The sequence below is a fragment of the Danio aesculapii genome, chromosome 13 (genome assembly GCF_903798145.1).
Source record: "Danio aesculapii chromosome 13, fDanAes4.1, whole genome shotgun sequence".
In the NCBI taxonomy this organism is placed as follows: Eukaryota; Metazoa; Chordata; class Actinopteri; order Cypriniformes; family Danionidae; genus Danio; species Danio aesculapii.
The window spans coordinates 12,448,263-12,472,255 of record NC_079447.1 but is presented as its reverse complement, the minus strand read 5'-3'; the positions used below and the strand labels follow the sequence as shown (position 1 = coordinate 12,472,255).

General features: G+C 36.1%; 1 protein-coding gene across 2 annotated transcripts in view; it reads left to right on the top strand.

Moving 5' to 3' along the window:
• prkg1a (protein kinase cGMP-dependent 1a) overlaps positions 1-23,993 on the top strand; it is a 138,003-nt gene that overhangs the window by 8,871 nt on the left and 105,139 nt on the right. Inside the window, exons 1-2 of one of the 2 annotated variants that reach the window (XM_056470810.1) lie at positions 522-935; positions 15,272-15,438. In XM_056470810.1, the coding sequence (XP_056326785.1) occupies positions 631-935; positions 15,272-15,438 (472 nt within the window). In that variant the 5' untranslated portion in view covers positions 522-630. Of the gene's footprint in view, positions 1-521; positions 936-15,271; positions 15,439-23,993 lie in introns of those variants that run through there. The other variant, XM_056470811.1, reaches the window with a different exon arrangement.

The window sequence follows — 23,993 nt, the reverse complement described above, 5'->3', positions numbered from 1 at the left end:
TTGTCTAATGATACATGATGTAATTTTTTAATTTATTTAAAAAATAAGTATTTTTTAGTAAATATTTTTGGTACGTCAAGAAGTGCTAAAAATAGTGCTTAAAATGTATTAAGTCTCCCAATTAAACAGAAAACGAGGCTTATAATTGCAAAAAATGTCCACTTTTTGAGGAAAAAAATAACCACCCCTTTCACCGGGCTGGCTACGCGCTAGACTCATATACATTTATGGAAATTTGAGATAATTTACGTACTTCTGCTGTTCTGAACAACATCCGTTTACTGAGTGTCCAGGAATCCCGCGCGCTTCTGTGACGCGTACCAGTGTTCAGTGCAGACTCGAGCTCCACTCATTGATCACGTCACTGCCCACGAGCGACGCTGCTGTCAGTGCTGTGAGGATTTGTGTGGCTTTGAGCGCTTCCTTTTTCCTTTTCCTTTTTTTCACGGATGCACAGAGAGAGAGAGTTTTATCCAACAGGTTCTTCTCGCTCTGTAGTTCATTTCACTGTAGAAGCGGATTAAGCGCAACACTCTGTTTTTTCTCCCCTCACAGTAGGCTAAAGTTACTAAAAGTGCAGTTCTGGGAGCTTTCATTCGGTTCGGCTCGGCTTTGTTCGGCTCGGAAAGGATGATGATGGGGACTTTACGCGACCTCCAGTACGCGCTTCAGGAGAAAATTGAAGAGCTGAGACAGAGAGACGCGCTTATTGACGAATTGGAGCTCGAACTGGACCAGAAGGACGAACTCATTCAGAAGCTGCAGAATGAGCTGGACAAGTACCGATCCGTGATCCGTCCGGCGACCCAACAGGTCCAGACTCGCTCGGAGCTGCCGGAGCATCAGCGCACCAAAAGGCAGGCGATCAGCGCCGAACCCGCCAACATCCAGCAGCTGAGTCACGTGACGCTGCCCAACGTCCCCAAAAGCCCCAAGTAGGTTAATCTGACAGAATTAAACATTGTCAATCGATAATACTTAAATATCATCAACTAGTGCATTTTAACAATCAGTTAACCGCGTCAAATACTAACATGAGTTCAACTTTAAACTACATCTCAGCAGTAGACCCATCACATGCCAACTGATGCTGTGATTATTGAGTTTAATGATTTATTTGATGACTTTAACATTGAATTTGAAGTTTTGAGTCATCAAACACACATAAAGCTCTTTAAAACAACAATACAGTATTTAAACTAGCATGTTGAATTATTCTAGTATAAATAACAAGCCTACCAGAAAACTAGTGTAAGCCTGATTAGCATGTGTTCCATGTGCTTCCATACTAGTGTTAGTAAATGATGCATATTTACATGCAACTCACCCTAAACATTTATCCTAACCCTAACCATGTAAGTACACATATATAATTAATGTTACTCTGCAATTAACTGTATTGTAACACTTAAACAAGGTCATCATACACTGAAGTGTAACATTGTTTACCAACACTGGCTCATTGGAAATACATGCTTTGTGTAACTGAAAAGATGTACTTCAGTGTACAGTAAACGCTTGTTAAGTTGTGACGTATCGGTGACATATGAAATATTGTTTCCGGGTCCAAGCCACTACTCATCTGAATTGAGAAAATATTCGTTTTTGGCCACTTTTTAGTTCTATCACACATTAAAGCAAATTTTATATAAAATCATAGTGTACACATCGGTATCTAGATTTGCACAAATACCAAAATTTGAACAATTAAAAAAAATTTATCTCTTTCTGGCAATCGGATATTAGGCATGGATACATATATATATTGCGATCAGGATTTTCAAAGGTAATGCATTGCCATATATATATATATATATATATATATATATATATATATATATATATATATATATATATATATATATATATATATATATATATATATATATATATATATATAGTGTATAATGCCAACAATTTTTTTCTCCTTTTCACACTATGATATTAATGATAATCTATGTGGTTGCAGTACACTTTTCTCTAAAGCCTGCTTTTGAAAACACTAGTAGTTGGTTTTATATAAGGGTTTAGGTCAGTGAATTGCTGGGCGATCTGAACGAAATGTGTAATAAAAAATATTATTTTTTAATGTCGTCTCCACATTGACACCATGGTGAACGCACAGAGAATAAAGGCTCTTGCTTTTGCACTCCTTCATTTCTGACACCGCGAGAATCAGCTTCTCTCCCATGGTGCACGACAAAACTGAAAATTCTGTGCGGCTGCCACAAGGGGGCGTCTTCCAACAGTCGTGTCCAAATGTCATGAGCAGTGGAAAGGTGGCTTAAGAAAAATATATTTCAGATTCACAAAATTGTAACCAGCGCCCTGTAGTGGATTTGTCATCTGAAACGTGCAATAAAAAAGTACCTTAAGTCAGTGGTTCTCAACCTTTTTATTACCGCGGATTGGTCAACTCTTGACAATTTTGCAGCGTACCATGGGTTTGGTGTTTGGTGTTTGGTGGTCGGAGGAGGTTGCTAGGCAACCAATCGTTTTCTCAGAGGATGACAAGCTGTCACTCTGATACAAGTTTTATTTATGGACAAAATTATAAAGCACTGCAGTGTTTGGCTTTTCTGTGTTCATCTAAGATAATTAGGCCCAATCCCAATCCTGTTTTTGTACCCCTATCCCTTCCCCTTGGCCATTGAAACAGTGTGAAGGGGAAGGGCTTCAAATTTTACCCCTAAGAAATGGGACACAACTACAACACCTGCACACGTCATCATGTGTAGTTTATTTCTAAACTAATTTCGAGAGGATCACGTGCTTATGATTGAACACAGCTGGCACCACATATTTGCATCAATTAGATGATTACTCACACACTATAAATTACCAGCTTTCTACTCCAGTCATGTTCAGCTTGAGGAATCCCCTCTTCCACCACTACTCCTCCCCTTCTCTGATAGGTTGGCACGACGGCCCAGTGGGTAGCACTGTTGCCTCACAGAAAGAACGCCGCTGATTCAAACCTGTCCGAGCTGGTCGGCATTTCTGTACGGAGTTTGCATGTTCTCCCTGTATTCGCGTGGGTTTTCCCAGGGTTTTCCGGTTTCCTCCCACACTCCAAAGACATACACCATAAGTAAATTGACTACTTCAAAATAGCATCCTAAGGTAACTCTTAGCCAGATATATCTCAGCGGTTCACAAATAGGGGAGTTCTCGAGACCTACCTGAGCTCAAACTCTCCTCTCGCCCTTCAAACAGGAGGGAGCCCTGGGCTCAAGGATATTCTGAGCCCAGGACAGCATACCAAATACGCTTTATTATCAATCATCAGCTAAGCGTGAACTCTTGAAATGTCATCGTGATCTCTTGCTTCATATGAGATCAGACGATCGTGACTGCTGTAGTTATTCCAGTTGTGTTGTTTTTTTTTTGGTATTTATCTTCAGGAAATCACTGAGACCTATATTATGTTATCATAACGATATAATGTGGCTATAAGAATGTAACTGTACTGTGCATTTACACCGTGGCCATATTCATCTATGTAAACACACAAAAAACAACAATAACTTTATAGCACACACTGTAAAAAGGTCATTCCCAGCCACTAGACTTTTCGGACAGGGTATTCGAAACTTTCCAAAGCCATCTGTTTCTTACTTATTTTGCTGCTTGTGGGTTAAATTTGGGTGATCAGAGATGATACCATCATTTTTCAAAACATAAGATCGTTCAGACTCGGATAATAAATAAATGGAAATAAATAATGACTTCTTGTGCGGCCTGGTATCAATTGATCCACGGACCGGTTTTCACTGAGCCTGGGCTGGTGTTTACCCTACACTGTAATAAAATGCAGGGTTCCGCACAATTCATTCAGTTTATTAAAACACAAATCGATTAACTTTACAAACTTAACTGGATTGAACACAAAATAATTAAGTTATTGCAAAATATGTGTTGTTTAAGCTCGTTTTATATAGTTTGAACAAGCAGCAAAATATTTTTTGGATTCTGATCTACTTATCAGTCATTTTAACTCTTTTTCTTTTCTGTATTAAATGTATATTTCAACTTTTTGGAATCTGACCCGACTCTTCCTGATGAACCTGACCCGTGGTTAGCTTAAGAATCTTCAAATAAGCACTTTTGTATTCATTAAACTCACCTGTTGTTCTGCAGAAAATCACCCAATAAATATCTTTTGCTTAATATATAAAGCTGTACACAACCCATGTCCTTTTGGCTGTGACAACCAAATTACAACAGTTTACAGTGACAACTATAAAGTATCTTAGCTATGGTTACTAGAATAATGTTTTGAAAAGATAATAGTAATGCTTTTGAAAGGGAGGACAATATCATGGGTTTTTCAGGTTGCACAATTGAAATCATTCCGATCTGAAAACTCTCTCACAAAGCAAGCTCATTATGTTCTGTTCAAAATGCCATTCATTGACATTTGCAGAAGCATCTCATTGATGACACCTCAAGAAAGTTTGATTATGCGCAGGAAAGCAGATGAACCAGGAATAAAATGTCTGTGCTGCGCATGCAGGAGCAGCGATGTGGGAAATACCCGAAGTCTGGCCTATAATAATAACTGCTTTGTTTAACGGCTTGATAATTTGCTTATCAAAGCAGCATGATGTCATTCAGCAGGTGGATCGCGGACACTATTTACATGATCAGCTGTTATTATGCGCGCAGTAGAGTCTCTTGATGCGTTTTAATAGAAATAGACACTGGCACGATTAGAGGACCTAACCAGACTAAACAGTTCCCCTGGAAGTGAAGGATCTTCATGTTTCAACCTGCTGTCATAAACACACACACTCTTAATTAATTAGCATCTAGTGGTTTAGCAGCAGAGGAACATTATTCTTGTGTTCTGAGCAGCTTGGCCTCCCCATCTGCTGTGCATCAGACAGCTCAACACTGTACTAATTTACAACACAACCTTGTTTTGTACTGAATGACCCTTTGAACCCTGTCGCACTGGAGCATGTTTTGCCTTTTCTTTTTTAAATCTGCATTTATCGTGAACTGATGAGCGCTTCAAGGAATGATTATACAGATTTTAAAGAAAAAAAAACTTCATAACAGCTTGTCTTTGCCTGCCAGATGGGAACTAGCTGGCAATAATATTGCTTCACTTTTGGAAAGCTTATAATGCTTTCAAATATAATCTTGTACGTATATTTAAATGTTGTGCTACTTTCAGATATTTCTTTTAAATTAAATGTCTAATAAGCCAATCACATGGCAGCAACTCGATGCATTTAGGCATGTAGACATGCTCAAGATGATCTGCTTCAGTTCAAACCGAGCGTCAGAAGGGCGAAGAATAGTGATTTAAGTGACTTTGAACAGTTTTTTTTTTTTTTGTGGCATGGTTGTTGGTGCCAGACGGGGCTGGTCTAAGTATTTCAAAAACTGCTGATCTACTAGGATTTTCATGCACAACCATCTCTAGGGTTTACAGAGAATGGTCTGAAAAAGAGAAAATATTCAGTGAGTGGCAGTTATGTGGGCGCAAATGCCTTGTTGATGCCAGAGGTCAGAGGAGAATGGCCAGACTGGTTCCAGCTGATAGAAAGACAACAGCAACTCAAAAAACCACTCGTAACAACAGAGGTCTGCAGAAGAGCATCTCTGAACACACAACACATAGAACCTTGAGGTGAATAACGCGCCAAGTCATAAAGCGTGAATCATCTCAGACTGATTTCTTGAACATGACAATACAATAAGTTCACTGTACTCAAATGGCCTCAACAGTCACCAGCTCTCAATCCAATAGAGCACCTTTGGGATGTGGTAGAATGGGAGATTCGCATCATGGATGTGCAGCCAACAAATCTGCAGCAACTGTGTGATGCTATCATGTCAATATGGACCAAAGTCTTTGAGGAATATTTCCAGTACCTTGTTGAATCCATGTCACAAATGATTAAGACAGTTCTGAAGCAGCATCTTACTAGTTCCAAACCAAAACTAGTAAGGTGTACCTAATAAAGTGGCGGCTGGTGAGTGTATGTATTATCTTTCTATTTATATCCATCCATCCATCCATCCATCCATCCATCCATCCATCCATCCATCCATCCATCCATCCATCCATCCATCCATCCATCCATCCATCCATCCATCCATCCATCCATCCATCCATCCATCCATCCATCATAATATCCATCTAAATATAGTATAGTTGTATAGTAATATAGTATAATAATATCCATCTAAATATAGTATAGTTGTATAGTAATATAGTATAATAATATCCATCTAAATATAGTATAGTTGTATAGTAATATAGTATAATAATATCCATCTAAATATAGTATAGTTGTATAGTAATATAGTATAATAATATCCATCTAAATATAGTATAGTTGTATAGTAATATAGTATAATAATATCCATCTAAATATAGTATAGTTGTATAGTAATATAGTATAATAATATCCATCTAAATATAGTATAGTTGTATAGTAATATAGTATAATAATATCCATCTAAATATAGTATAGTTGTATAGTAATATATATATATATATATATATATATATATATATATATATATATATATATATATATATATATATATATATATATATATATATATATATATATATATATATATATATATATATATATATAGTTGTTTAATAATAAAATTGTTTTATTTAGAGACGGCAAAATATATTCAGTGAGAAATGGATACAAATATTCATTATTAATTAAGGTGTACTCATTTATGCTGTCCACTGTATTTGTTTATGAGGAGTCCATTCATCTTTATTTCATGTCTTTCTTTGCTGAGGCGTTCATTAATGCAGTAGATCCACTCTCTTATTACTTTCATTTTCTTTCTGTAGAAATAAAAGTAAATAGAAAACTGCTTTGACTAAATGTCACAAGTAAGTGACATAACCCATTATATTTCTTTCAGCACACTGCTTTTTGCCGTTTGAATGTCATTCACGGTGTCTTATAATTGAATCTTGTTTCTTTCTGTTCTTTTTTTTGCAGTTTTACCTTTGATGAAAGACTCAAAGTTTTTTTTTGAAGTCTTCATTGAAATGTCTCTTCTGAACTTGTTCATCTCTGACACTTGGACTTTCTGAAGTCTTTGGAGATATCAGAGATCAAGTTTTGCACTGAAATAGGAATGTCTGCATTGGACACTTTGACCTCTGGATTTTAGATTTTAGAGCTGAGACTGAAAACTTTGTCATGTTTCTTAGTTAAAACTGCAAGGTATCAGGTTGGAGGAGTGGCACGGTGGCTCAGTGGTTAGCACTGTCCCCTCACAGCAAGAAGATCACTGGTTTGAGTCCAGGCTGAGCCAATTGGCATTTCTGTGTGGAGTTTGCATGTTCTCCCCGTGTCTGCGTGGGTTTCCTCCGGGTGCTCAGATTTCCCCCACAGTCCAAAAACATGCGATATAGGTGAATTGGGTAAAAGGAAAAATGAATGAATGAATGAATGAATGATATCAGATTTGATCTCCACAAGTAGCCATGAGCTTGTATGAATTAAAAGTCGTTCTCATTTTATTCAGTCAATAGAACCAAACAACATATTTGTAAAGACATCGTTTTGTGCTGCTGAGTGTATTATCTGAACCAACAAAAATTAACAATTTTTTTTTTCAATCAAATAAGTACAGTTTGTCATGTAAGTTACTAGTGGTGTAACGGATCACATATGTCATGGTTCGGATCACATGATTTTGGAGTCACGGATTGGACCATTTTTCGGATCAGCATAAAAGGGAGAAGACTAATTTCATTTGCTTTCTATTTATACTAAAATATTACTGCAAAACCCCTTGGTTTTAACAATCATAACTTTGAACCTGTCATTTCAATACAAATAAAAATCAATAAAGAACCAGCTGAAAACGAGGAAAATATTCAATACGAAAAATGATCTTTGTTCCTGTTTCTGATAATGCTAAATATAGAAATCTAACATCTTGTACAACATATCATTCATTTTCAGTGAATGATTCAACAATTCACACATAAAACTTCATTGTTGTTTGTCGCCACCTGTTGGCTACTTAATGTAATTGCTACAACATTCACCAGCGTCAAGTTCCATTAAACAGTGATTTCAATCATGACCATAAACATCAGTGTTTAAATCTGAACTATAAACTGTTCTCCCAGTACTTCTGTGTTATTTAATTGTTTGTAACTTACTGAAAAAACTGTAAGACCTGAATCTCTTTCAATCAATCACAGAATTGAGTACAGCTTCGAAGGATTAATAAACATATGCAAATCATTTTCATTTATCATTCATGTTGCGTGGGTTTGAATTGAAATCACAATCTTTTAATGTATAATTGTGCAGCTTTACACTGAATGTATTAAAGCAGACTAAACAAACAGTGACAGAAAACACCTGAATGCTTTCATACACGTGATTTGAATGACGCGGGTGTTGGATTAACATACAAGTTTAAAAAGGTTATTAATCCGCAGGTCACATGCTTTCCGAACCGTGGGTTCATATTTAACTGTAATATGAACTGTATTTCATAGGACAGTTATGCAGTATGCAGTATTACTCTATTTTAAAGTTGCTCTGTGAAATTTGCTGTATGTTCTACAGTAAAGATTCACAATACTGTAAATACGTATAGAGCAAGATACATTTTCATTGTTATTTAATTAAATTTCATATAAGAATCACCATTTTCATATTAGTGAACAGTTATTTTAAATACAAAGTATGAAGGAAACTGGTTCCATTGTGCAAAGTAAACATAAATCTATACAAATAAATACATTAGTCCATACGTTTTTCTGACTAAGTTGTTTTTGTGCGTGTAGAATGAGCTTTTATCTGCAGTCAGGGATTGCTTCCTGTTTTAGCATTCTGCCAAGAAAGCGGACATAATAAACAAAGGATGAAGATATGGCCATTAACTCATTAGCACACACATCTACAGATGACCACAGAGCTGCTCATGGCTTTCCAATGAGCGGTCATGCAGTGAGGGCAGATTATGTGAATCAATACAGATCCGCAGAATCATTTTTCATGCTGCGAATACAGAATCATTCTTTAGTTTCATTCATGTTTAAAGGTCCCGTGAAATGCTTTGAAATGTGCATTTTTATTCGATGCTTGACATAATCTCAACCGAAACACGATGAGAAGGTGGGACATCGAGTAGCTCTTCCTCCCCTTTTAAAAACAATAGCCAATCGTGTTTTGTTTTTTCACAGCTTTGCCAGTGAGAGTAGTTGAGCTCAAGCACATCAAATGAAAAGCATATGAGAAGCGTCTTGAAGGGGGCGGGGCATGTCGGATATTTGAGAGCATTTGATTGGTTATGATGTGATGAGAGACTGTAGTGTGAGATGACGTGAATAAAACCGTTGATCCACTTGAGCCGAAGTTACTAACTACAAGCTTAACATGTTTATATCATTTTATATCTGATAAATGCGAATTTTGGAGCACACTAGCTTATAGATATCTTAAAAATTAATACTGTAATACTGATACTAACATCTAAAAAACTTAAATTTTATGGGACCTTTAAACAAAACTACACTCTACAAAAAACTGTTTCTAACTACAGCTCCAGAGGTGTAGTTGCAAGTGCACAAGTTTGCGATGCGTTTTGCAAATATTCGTTGGAACGATGGATTTGGGAAACGTCAAATCAATGAACTATGTTTGTAACGATGGAACTTGCGACCTTAGTTGATTAATGATGGTTTTCGGAAACGCACCCCAGGCTGACAACATATAGGTCATTGCACATGACGTCATTGATGAATCGGGAAATTCAGATGAAGGGCAGGAAGTGATTCTTCTGCATTGGAATCTCTATCAGAACGTCAACATGTTTCTACTTTAGGTTGTTTATAATTGTTTAAATCGGCCAAAATAAGATATGCCAAACAGCTTTTGAAGACTTCCAAAAGTGTTTGCTCATAAACAGGAGAAAGTTCAAGAAACTGGCTCATACTGGCTCATCAGTCATCTGCACATCAATAACTGTCTGGTTTAGCTCAGCTACTAAATATGACCTCCAAAGACTACGTCGAATAGTTCGGACTGCTGAGCGAGTCACTGGTACAACCCTTCCTACTCCCCAAGAACTGTACTTATCTAGCGCGAGCAAAAGGGCTGCCAAAATCACTCTGGACCCCTCACACCCAGCACACTGCCTCTTTGAACTTCTACCTTCTGGTCAACGCTACAGAGCACTGCGCACCAGAACAGCCCGACACAGAAACAGTTTCTTCCCTCAGGCAATCCATCTCATGAACACTTGATGATAATAATTGCGAAACCAACATCACTACCTGCTATACACTTTTATACACATATACACTTATTTAACAACACACTTTACATGCCAATTTGCACATAATAGCTGCACATATAACGTTGTATATAGTAATATAGCTGTACATACACTTGTTAATTTGTATATTTGCATTCACTACTTACTTATATATTTTTAAATATATTTATTATCTGTTTTTTGTCCTGTCTCTGTTATCCTGTTGCACTAGAAGCTCTGTCACGAAAACAAATTCCTCGTATGTGTGAACATACCTGGCAATAAAGCTCTTTCAGATTCTGATTTTAAACAGAAGGCTGCATGTACAAAAACATTTTTTCAATACATCCATGTGTACAAACTTTTTTTAAACATGATAATTCGTTTAACAGCAGCAATAAAGATTATATACAGGCCTAGCTATGTGTATAAATATGTTAATGTGTTATATAAAAATCAAATACAAACACCACCACACTTATACAAAATCCAGGAGAATATAAATAATGCACCCTGCCATGTAATCTCGGCAATGAAATATCCGTCTTGTTTTGCAATAATCCGTGTCTTTACTGGCATTTCAGCAGAATGAACAATCGTAACGTAACATCGAGATGCGCAGCAGCTTTATTTCTGTTATCTCTGTAATCTGTTATTTCGTGATGTCAGGAAGATATCCACATGTGGCAAATCGATAGTAATTTATAATAAACATGTTTTTGAACCACATGGTGAAGAGTATAATGTGTACAACTCATTGTAAATGAATGCTACAAAATACTGCAGTATAGTAAACTGATAAACTGTAATAAATATGGTAACGTTAGTGTAAACTGTGGTGCATTGCGATAATATTGTAGAAAACGGAAGCCTATTGAACAATTTGTTTATTACTACAGCAACAATATAATTATAAAATCACGTAATTATCTATAGTATGCTTCCAAACACTATAGTATTTACTATAGTATTTTTCATGTAACATAATTATACAATATATACCACCTCGATGACAGGCAAATATATTTCAGTTCAGTAGAAAACTCGACCCTCTTCATGATATAAGGATCATGCCCAACATATATGGTTATTTTCTATTTATATCTCCTTTGAAATAGGGTATAAATCGCAAAAATATGGACTTTCCTCCATGTCTCCCATTCAGTTTTTTACTTCCTGCCCTCCATCTGAATTTTGCACGTCACCAGAACCACGTGATTGAAAACAACCTATAGGCTGTTAACTCAAAATCATTTTTCTGAGCCTGATTTTAAAAACAAAATGCAAACAATTTATAGTCATTTCCCTATTTTTTAAAATACTTATTTTTTAGCAGTCCAACACTTCATCTTTTAGTACCCCCTAACAAGCAAACTCTGCTGAAATGTTGCATGCACCAGTCAAAAAACAACAATGCATAATTTATCAGGTGATATTTTCTTTCGTTATAAAGCCAGTAATTATATAGCCATTTAAAAAACAAGATTTTTTTCAGCAGACGCTGATATGCAGACTGTTATATCATGCATTATGAAATTTTACTCTCACAAAAAAGTTTTAGTGAAGCAAAAGCCCTACAAATAAGACATTAATTGCAGATGTTTAGCTCCATGTCCACAGCTTTCTCCAGTTTTCTCTTCTTTGTGTCTCAGCATACTTTGTCCTTTTAAGGGAGACAGTCTGTCGACCTGTGCGATGCGAATGTCCTCCTGAAAAAGGCAGTGAGTAAAAATCTTAAGTCAAACATAGACTGGCAGCAGGGTGATCCAGGGGTCTTCTGCTGTAAATGAGGCCAGTGATCTCTGGGCTTTTACTGGATGTAAAATATCTCCTCTGACTCTTCCTTAGATGAACACAGACTGGCGAGCAAAAATACCACACAAGATGAGCAAAACAGAGCCACAAACTCTGAAACACAGAGATAATATATGTGTTTATGGTTACATGGTGACTTTTGTAGGTATCAAATTAAACCCGCAAGAGTTATATCTGTAACACGTTATCAGATGCCCATTTACCTAGAAATGTAATCCCACCTTAAAAGGATGATTCAGACTTTAGGGTCAAAGCATAAATTATTTTCTGGAAAATATGTGTTAATGCTTTAAGAGCTCTTGTTTTACTTTGTGTTCACATTGCTATTCTATAACCAACTTTAACATTATGGCAAAAAATGATTTATTTTAGTATTTTTAGTTTAAAGAACTTACAAAACAATGCAGCAGAAGTGTAATAGGAAACATTACACTAAAACCCAAAAAGTTAAGGTAACTCAAATCGATGAGGAAACCGATTGCAACAAGCCATTTAAGTTAAAAAACTAATCATAATGAGTGCTGTGAACTTAATCCATTTGAGTAAACAAAGCAAATTGAGCACAGTAAAACCCAATAAGTAAAGGGAACTCAAACCAACTGAGTACTGTAAAACCCAATAAGTTAAGTCAGCTCAAACCATTTGAACTAATTAAAACTAATCTATATGAGTACTGTGAACTTACTCCAATTAAGTTGAAGTAATGAGGTATTTAATTAATTCTTTACCTTCAACACTGAGTTCAAAACTTTAAATGAGTAGAATTACCTTTCAGTAAATTTTGAGTTACTGTCGGGTTTTACAGTGTAGGATTGTGTCTTTTATGGTCCCAGCTAACAGGTAAAGTTTTCATAATTTTGGCTGATGCTCTAAAGGTTCTCTCAAAGTTATCAAACATGTTCTTGCGTAATGTCTGTAGAAAGCTTTCTTAACGTTATTAGTGATTAATAAAAGTTCTAAAAACATTAGCAAAAAATGTTATCATTATGTTGTTATGGGAATAAAACAAATGTAGCATTCAAACATTACCATGAATGGAACGAATGGAACTTTCTAAAATTGCACTTATGAGAAAACGTGCTCTATTGTATTTTGAGATTGCCAAAAATGTACATGGCAGCCATTAGTAGATTTGTGAAAACAAAAACTGCAAGCAGACGTTGTCCTGGGTACATATTTCTCAGTTGTCAAAAATGTAGCCCTGGGCACCTATTACCCATATTTGTTGTGAAACTCATGAATAAAAATGCATACATGACATGCAAATGTCTTGTAAATTCAAATGTCATGTAAATGCAGAGTAATTCATCCATTGTTTACATTTCTGGTGTCTGATGGCATTCTTAATGGCTTCATGTAAGTGATATGGCTGCTGTTTATTCGCAGGCGGATTTTAAGTATGCACTTACTGTCAGGCTGTTGCAATGAAATAAACTGTTAGCAGGAGATCTTACAGTAGTTGTTTGTCCTTAAACTTCAATGAGATTAAACTGAAAACAAATTAAGCTTTTTGCTTCTTAAGTCAAAGTCATTACTTAGACTGTCCATGTGTGTTTGAGCCAGATGAAAGAAAGTCTTCGTAAAGTGCTGCAGACATCTTTAAAAAGAAAAAAAAAGCTCTGTTTCTGCTCACGACAGAGGGAGTCTGTGAAATGTAAACACGCTGTGGTTCATAGGTGAGCGTTTGTGGGTTTTAACAACTAAATCAGCTGTCTGGCGTAAATCCAGGTCCACAAAAACAGAGGAGCTGCTGTCACAATGATAGGCTTTTTGTTGAGGAGTGCTCGGAAGTGTCATATAAACAGTGATAATGAGATTTAAAGACCACACTCCATCACATCTAACCAGATTTTTCCATCCACCGTCACTTGAGTAATTAAATGTCATTTGCAGAACTAAATGGATTTGCATAAATAATGAACTGAATTACATAATGACTTTGCCTAACAAGTTTCTCGAACGCTCCGTCCACTATTTTTTTGATCAAATCGATCCCACTCCAAAGAAGTTCTGCTTGGCTGCTCAAAGGTGTTTTATTTCAGAGCCCTGGTGTTTCTGTTTTTCACGAGGCAGCCTCGGCACATTAGTGAGATATTTTATCAGAAAAAAAGAACTGAGAGATATCTGATATCTCATAGAATAAACTTTGAAAATATCTTGCTCTGAGGTGGGTTTCAGACAGTGTTCATTACCAAGTTCCATGTGTGGGAGGTTACATTGACTTTCAGTTACTTAGTTTATTTGTGTGCGTGCATGCATGTGTATGTGTGTCTGTGTGTGCAGGATAAACCTCTGAAATCCTTATTTTCTCAGCCTTCTGATTATTTATTTATTTATTTATTTATTTATTTATTTATTTATTTATTTATTTATTTATTTTTGCTGTGACGTACAACCCTGACCAAGAGACTTTGTCGGTTTATTTTATTTAGAAATAACCTCTTCATTTAATCTTTTCTTAACACACTCCATGTGGATTTATTCTTGAATTGTCTCATTGGCTTTGTTCAGATTACCATACTTTCATCCAGCTCTTAGTATATCTGTAGTGTATATTATTATGCATAGAAATATTAATTATGGTATCAGCTATTTTACTCTCATTAAATATGATCTTTTTTTATTTACTCATAGTTTGATTTTCCTGCCAAAACTAAAGATTAAAACTAATAAGTGGACATTTGTGCTAGATACTCTTTAGAAAGGGTACCCAAAAGGTTGAATGGTACGGTTTGCTTTTTTTAAACCTTGAAAATGGACAAAAAAAAAACGTATCATACCATACTATACCGTACTGTACCACTCAGTAGATATTTTCACATAGTTATGAGGTCATTTGAAAATAATGTAGCATGTTACTAATGTTCATAGTTTTTTTTTGTAAATAGTTGTCAGTATTTAGTGCTCAGGTGTCAAAGCCAGTTCCCGCAGGGCCGCAGCTCTGCACAGTATAGTTCCAACCCTAATTAAACACAGCTGATCAAACTAATTGAGTCCTTCAGGCTTGTTTGATACCTACAGATAGGTGTGTTGAAGCAGGGTTGGAACTAAATTCTGCAGGGCTCCGGCCCTCCAGGAATTGACTTTGACACCCCTGATTTAGTGTATACTGAGCTGTGTGAAGAATTCAACTTTTTCATTACAGCTTTTTTAACTGTACTTTTTCCATACTGTACAGGTCAAAGGATCTGATCAAGGCGGCTATCCTGGACAACGACTTCATGAAGAATCTGGAAATGTCTCAGATCCAGGAGATTGTGGATTGTATGTATCCAGTGGACTATGACAAAAACAGCTGTATTATTAAAGAAGGCGATGTGGGCTCCCTCGTCTACGTCATGGAAGGTGAGAGAAAGGAACAGAAAACTTTCTTTTTAAAGAGGGAGAAGGAGTATTTGTGCTTTAGATATGTTTAGTTGAGTTTATATCAATGAGAACTGTCATCATTTGCATACCGTGAAGACTTTGCATCCTGAATAGTTCCACAAAAGGAGAAATCTTGCAGAATATCTGAGCTTCTATGTTTAATGCAGCGTTTTTTTCTACAATAGTTCAATAAAACTATCTGTTCATTTTGATCTGGCAACGGGGTGGAGCAGTAGGTAGTGCTGTCGCCTCACAGCAAGAAGCTCGCTGGTTCGAGCCTCAGCTGGGTCAGTTGACGTTTCTGTGTTTCCATGTTGTCCCCACGTTCGCATGGGTTTCCTCCGGGTGCTCCGGTTTCCCCCACAGTCCAAAGACATGCGCTATAGGTGAATTGGGTAGGCTAAATTGTGTGTATGGATGTTTCCCAGAGATGGGTTGCAGCTGAAACGGCATCCGCTGCGTGAAACATATGCTGTGTAAGTTGGCGGTTCCTTCCGCTGTGGCGACCCCTGATTAATAAAAGGACAAAGCCAAAAAGAAAATGAATGAATGAATGAATAATTATGATCTGTCTTCAAAACCATATAATATATTTTGTAGGGCTGAACAATATATCGTTTGTGCAATGATATCGCAATCTGTGGATCTGCAATAGTCACATCGCAGGATTTAATTATTTATTATAGATTAAGGCCACTGTTTTAACGCTCTAGGTGCAAAGTCTAAAGCGTCTATTTTAGTTCCTCAAAACAGCAACATGCCAACAATGCACCTTAACACATCTCCTTTTTAGACCAGCACACCCATGAGTCCACAAAGTGGTGCAAATGGATTTTCTATTTAAACAACTTGGCAGAAAAAAAGTTGTTTCGCTAATCTGAAATTGCAACAAATCATGCCATACTAGTCTCGCGCCTTATTGCACCTGGTGTATGATAGGGCCCTAAAAGATAAAGATATTATAAATAGATTTTTAAAAAATTATTTATACAATGATGACCATTCAAGTTCTGTAGTTGAATACAGTTAGACTCATCAAAAAACATGAAGCAGTGTTTATTTATTTATATTTGCTTGCAATTTATTATAATTTATGTAGATCCACTGCAAAGAAAAAGACTTGATCATCCCAGTCGATGTAAATTAAGGAAATCTTTCCAATTAGAGCTATTCAAATCATCTGGTGAAATGATATCCATACCGCAGCAAAACAAAATATCGCAATGTCAGATTTTTCCAATATCATGCAGAGTTAAGCAGAGGCCAAAAGTTAATAAGATATTTCATTTTCAGTAAGAATTGAAGTCAACCATTCGACTGTCAACCTTCAGTCCCAAAGGTCAGACTGAGTCACATTTGGGTTTCTGCTGCAGATCCTCTGAGTGGATCCACAATACTGACACAGTCATTAGGTTGTATTGATTAGATGCCTGTTAAATTGATCCAGTCAGAACAACCAAATCCTCAGAGGGCTGTTAGTCCAGAGTGTGTTCCTGACATGGACTTTTCAGCTGTTAAAACTGATGCTGATACAGTATGTAAAGTAAATCAGCTTAGCTTTAATCCCCACAAATACAGTTTGATGTGTACTATTAGGCTTTTTAGCTACTTTTTACTAAGAAACGGATCATGCAAATTAAGAGCACCCACACCCCAATTATTTTGGAGAATAATTAACAGGCACATCAGATATTAATACATATAGGCATATCATTGAAGCCCTCTTGTGATAAGGTTTTTCTTCTTTTTTTTAAATATTTCCCAAGTGATGTTTAACAGAGCAAGGAATTTTTCACAGTTTTTCCTATCATTTTTCTTTCTTCTGGAGAAAGTCTTATTTGTTTGATTTCGACTAGGATAAAAGCAATTTAAAATTTTCTTAACCATTTCAGGTCAATATTATTAGCCCTCTTAAGCAATATTTTTTTCAATTGTCTACAGAACAAACCCAGTGTTGTACAATGACTTGCCTACAAACCCACTGTTGTACAATGGCTTGCCTAATTAACCAAGTAAAGTCTTTTAATTGCACTTTAAGCTGAATACTAGTATCTTGAAAAATATTAGGGGTGCAACGGTTCCATGTACTCACAGTTCGGTATGTATCACGGTTTTATGGTCATGGTTTTGGTACGGTAAGGTTTGGGCTATGCTTCGAAAAAAATGCCTACAGAACAATTCAAAGAACAATAGGCATATTGATTGGTTAACAAACACCTGACAATGGCTTCACACATATGACTGTAGATTTGCATGTTCTCACATTAATTAAGTAAATGTAGGGCATTTTGAAAATTGTATGATCAAATAAATTGCTTAAGAAAAAAAAAAAAAGCTTAAATATTATATTCTATCCCTTTGCTGTTTTACATCACGACTCAACAGTCTCAACCAATTATGCAGATAATAATTATGTCAACACATCTTAATAATTGAGCACTTTTAAAATATTGATTACTTCTGTTTACATTATGCTTGCATTACCAAGGCAGCAATGCATTTTTATTTATGATTTCTATATGATTTTATTATGATTCCAAAGAGCTTCGTTTCACTTATCAACACCATCGTAGTGAATGAATCTTAAGCAAAGAGAGAGCGTTCGGCTCTTCTCTCTTAATTCAGCGGGAACAGTACATCGCGAAGAAAACTGTTCTTAGCTGACAGCGAGTAAACAGAGTGAATAGCGGGAGTGATCGGGTGAGGAAGAACACCCAGCAGGAGTGGGACTGAAGTAACAGACCTGCTGTATGTCCGCACCTATATGGGATGCTTCTGGGTCTGGACACGGACCTCGATCTGGCTGTTAGTAACCACTGATCTAGACGATCTTTGCAGCAACAACAAATAACGGCATTCGTTGTGTTTTTGTGTCTGTTGAAACCCTGACAGAAATGCGCTGTCATTTGACCTCACCTGCACGTTTGCTATGTATCTCCTTCACTTGCCATGCTGAAACCCACAGAAACTCTACACACACTGACACGCGAGGAAACATGATGTCAACAACAGATTTAAGAGGTGATTTGACGTTTTCGCACGTGCAATGAGCGTGAAAATCGGAAGCATACAAAAGTGGAACTGCTTTGTTGCAGTTGTTTTTGCAGTTGGATTTTATTAACAAACCAATATTAATAATGCATATTCTGAACCGCGGATGACGGGGCACACCGAACCGTGGGAGGACAACGGGACAATACGTTTTTTTACCGAGAACCATTGCATCCTTCAAAAATATCTAGTAAAAAATTATGTACTGTCATCATGGTGAAGATAAAAGAAATCTATCATTAGAAATTAGTTATTTAAACTTTTATCTTTAGAAATGTGTTGAATCTTCTTTTCGTTAAATAAAATTTGAGGGATAATATATACAGCAGAGCTAATAATTCTGACTTTAACTGTACATTTTTTCCTAATATTATGGAAAAATTTATATTTACTTATCATTGCTTGATAATAAATAGTCTAAATCAGGGGTGCCTAAACTTTTTCTTACGAAGGGCCAAATAACAAACTTGATTGAGGGCTGTGGGTCAAAGGTAAATATATCAAGCTGTATTACAAAGTTTCCATTAATAATTTTGTTTATTTAAAAATAAATAGACAATATTACTTTAAGCATATTAACTAATCCATTATATATTTTTGGCAATTTATAATGAACCAATTATAATAAAAACTTTAATTAATTCCTTCATTTTCTTTTCGACTTAGTCCCTTTATTAATCTAGGTTCGCCACAGCGGAATGAACCGCCAACTTATCCAGCATTTATTTTACGCAGCGGATGCCCTTCCAGCCGCAACCCATGACTGGGAAACATCCATACACAGACACACAGACACACACTCATAGACTATGGTCAATTTTAGCATACCCAATTCACCTGTACCACATGTCTGTGGACTTGTAGGGGAAACCGGAGCACCCGGAGGAAACCCTCGTGAACATGGGGAGAACATGCAAACTCCACACAAACACCAACTGACCCAGCTGAGGCACGAACCAGTGACCGTCTTGATGTGAGGCGAATGAGCTACCCACTGCGCCACTGAGTTGCCTAATAAAAACATACATGCCAAGCTGTACCTACTTAGATTTGCTCACTGAGGACTTCAGAATTGTGCTCTATCCGCTGAAAAAATGGATTCATTTTTTTGTAGCTTAAAAATAAACAAACAAATAAAAAGTTCAAAATTCTCCCTTTCCTCAGATGGGATGATGGGCCAAATCAAAGCTTACAATGGGTTTTGGCATCTCTGCTCTAAATGATAATATACAGATTAAACATCTTACTCAAAGGGCACACTGCACTTATTATTTCATTTAACATATTTTTCATATGCACATTATGATGAATGTGTAAATATGTGCAGTGCTCTAGACTCAGTCATAAAATAAACACACAACAAAAATGACAGCAGTGAGCGGACAGCCATTTAGAAAACATCTGATCATAGTTATGTGGATAAGTTTGGTAAAGCAGTGCAATTCATGCTGACAGATATTTGATTATAAAATATGTTTGAGTCTGTACAGATCTGGCTATATGAGATTATATAGTTTAAAGTAAGCCATTTCATTGTATGACACATTGACATTACAGTGGGCACTAGATCTTTTGGAATTGTCTCGAACATTTTATATTGTAAAATTGTACATTACTTGAATATTGTGTTCCTGCTCTGAGGAGGAATCTAAATATTTACACAGACAATCAAAAGTGATTAATACATGAAAATTCTTACATTTTGGCCTATTGAGTTTCAGTTTTATTACATTAAGATTAGTTAAGTTTAATATATTCTCATTAAATATGTGTTGTTGTTTTAATGACTCTTTCAATAGGCATTTTGGCCACCTGTGTCTAATGTCTTTACATCTGTCAACACATCTGTCAGTTTAATGAGAGAAAGGAGCTTTTGTGGTTTCTTAGGATCACAGGATCTTCACAGGAGCAACACTTGGTTTTGAATTAAGGGATTTTGTTAGTCATGCTCCAGAGATTTGATGCTTTTGTGGTACAAATTGGGCACTTGCCCAACACACCGTATCTCAGCACAAGCCAATTAGAAGGAGAATCTGAGGGGATATTGGCTGCTGACACTCCTGTAAAACGTTACAGAATGTTTGTTCACTTTAGTAATACAACAGATGAAATAAATCATATAGACAAAAACATTATTGTTAATCGAATAAATCTTTTCTCTCAGCATTAGATTTGCCACATTTAAATATTTACATATACTACCGAATTAAACATTTCCACTGAACTGAATTAAACTGAACTGAACTCCAACAGTGACAGTTAGTCTAATCTGAATTGAATCAGTTTTATTTCATGCAGAACTACACCAATGTTCTACCATTGCTCTCCTGCCTGCCTGATTTGCTGGGATGTTTCACTATCTGAAATAATCTTATGGTTCTTTATATCCATCCATCCATAATTTTATGTTTATTTTTCTGTCTGTCTATTGTTCTATTTATCTATATAACTGCCCATCCATTCATCCATCCTTCCATGCATCCATCAATCAATCAATCAATCAATCATCATTTCATCCATCCATCCATCCATCCATCCATCATTTTCTTCCATCAATCTATAATTTTTTTCTTTTTCTGTCCGTCTATTGTTCTGTTTATCTATTGTTCCATCCATACATCCATACATCCATCCATCCATCATCATCATTTCATCCATCCATCCATCCATCCATCCATCCATCCATCCATCCATCATTTTCTTCCATCAATCTATAATTTTTTTCTTTTTCTGTCCGTCTATTGTTCTGTTTATCTATTGTTCCATCCATCCATCCATCCATCCATCCATCCATCCATCCATCATCATCTTTTCATCCATCCATCCATCCATCATTTTCTTCCATCAATCTATAATTTTTTTCTTTTTCGGTCCGTCTATTGTTCTGTTTATCTATTGTTCCATCCATCCATCCATCCATCCATCCATCCATCCATCCATCCATCCATCCATCCATCCATCCATCCATCCATCCATCCATCCATCCATCCATCCATCCATCCATCCATCCATCCATCCATCCATCCATCCATCCATCCATCCATCCATCATCCATCCATCATTTTATTTTTATTTTTCTGTCTGTCTATTGTTCTATTTATCTATTGTTCCATCCATCCATCCATCATTTTATTTAAATTTTTCTGTCTGTCTATTGTTCTGTTTATCCATATAACTGCCCATCCATCCTTCCGTCCATTCATCATTTTCATCCATCCATCAATCAATCATCATTTCATCCATCCATGCATGCATACATACATACATGCATACATACATAATTTTCCATTTATTTTTTGTCTGTCTATTGTTATGTTTATCTATATAACTATCCATCTATCCATCGCTTTTTTTCTTTTTCTGTCTGTCTATTGTTCTTTTTAACTATTGTTATATCTAAATAACTGTCTACTCATCCATCCATTGAGGTTTGTTCTTGGGCAATCAAGAGAACAGGTCAACAACATATAGCACCAACAGAATCTATATCTCAGAAGCGGTGAAGAACCTCTTTTTTGTGAATATTTTAGTCACATAATAGCTAATAATATATAAACAATGACATAAAATATTCCACAAAACACCAACACCTTCCCCACAAAAAAAAAAAACAAAACAAAACTATTTCTTAATATTCAATAATGGAATTAATGAAAATGTAAACAAATTTAACTTACAGGCTGGTACTCTATACCTCCTCCCTGAGGGTATCAGCCCACATTCCTTTTAGAGAGTTTGGCTTTGGTCACTAATCATTTAAGATAAAGATGAATTGAATAGAATTCAGAAAACAGCAGTTGATCATGAAGAAGAGAAAAGGATTCAGAAAGAACAGAGAGAGAGGGGAGGAGAAAGAATGGGGACTGTTCCTTTGGGATTTTCTATTAGAAAGGGAAACAAACTTCTCATAGCAGGCTTTCTGTCTACCAAGATGAATTATTTACTTGTGAGACTGGCTCAAATAAACGATATCGACTGCACAGGCAGAGCAGTGAAGTGCTTGTGAGATTCAGCCTTTAATGTTGAGGGAATCCTCCATTCAGATCATCTATTCTTCAAAACCGAGGTCTCCATTTCAGAGTAAAAGGTCACAGAGGATCGATAATAGAGATCCAAACTAAACTTGATCAGCATTTCTGTTTGAAGCCCAAAATCACATTAAGCAAGTCGGTGGTTTTGTTCTGTCCATAAGAAGCTTTTGTTGATGAGATATCAGAGGCTGGAAAAAGTATTTAAGCTCTCAGTCACACAAGAGGGACATTTCAGCTGAGATAATTAGTTCGGCCTCACGATAGGAGAGCCTAGACAGGAAATGATGCCATGCTATTATTGTGCCTTGAATGTCATATTAGCCTGTGTGCCGAAGTCGCCATGCTAATTAGCCCCAATCTGAATAAATAAAGACATGCTTAATGACTGTAGATAATGTCAGTTCTAAAATTGTAGCTTGTGCATCTGATACGTGATTTCATACTATCCCAAAAGTCATTTACTGGTTAACTATGAGGAGAAGTCGACCATATAAACTCTTTCTGGAAAGTATTGCTATTTAAAGACATCGTGAAATCCAAACCAACCCCATGCATGACTCATCATGGCATGAAACAAAATGTTTCAATGAAATGTATTACTATTATTCTGTCTTTAAAATACTGCTTAACCAATATGTCATTATTATTATTATAATAGTCAATGCTACTTTATTTCCTGCTCTCGTTCAACTGCTTTTCAATGCAAATATCTAATCAGTCAATAGCATTGCATCAACTCAATGCATTTAGACATCCAGGGGTGTGTTTCCGAAAACCATCGTTAGCCACACTGTAAAAAAATAAATCTGTAAAATTTACGTTAAAAACGGCAGCCGTGGTTGCCAGTACTTTACCATTAAAAATACGGTACAAACCATAAAAGTAATTTCTTTTTACGGTAAACTACCATATTTTATTAATTTATAGAGGTAATATGTCTGTATTTTGAATTACCAACATCTACACATCTTTTGTTACACAGTTAGACACGTAAGAACACCCATATGCAGGTGGTGATGAGAAAGTTACATAATGAATCAATGCTCATCACAATCAAATTTTCCCACAAGCAGAAAAGTGTATCAATATATAGAAGGTGCTCAGTGTCATTCACACAGCTACTAAACACCAGTATGGTAACACGCATAAAATTAAAGTCATGAAATAAACATTGTTTATCAACATTAGATGTAACATAAATCTCTGATGTACATAACTGATGAGGAAACAACTAAAAAGATTCATAGTGAGGCCAACAAAAAGCATAAAAAGTGATGTGCCATGCAGGGAATTCTGGGAAAGTCAATTTACGGTTATTCGCCGGATATATTAAGGAAACATACCATTAACCAGGTTACGGATTTGTACTGTAGCATTTTTACAGTTTTTTTCACCGTTGAAATCACGGCCATTTTTTACAGTGCAACTAAGGTTGCAAGTTCCGTCGTTGCA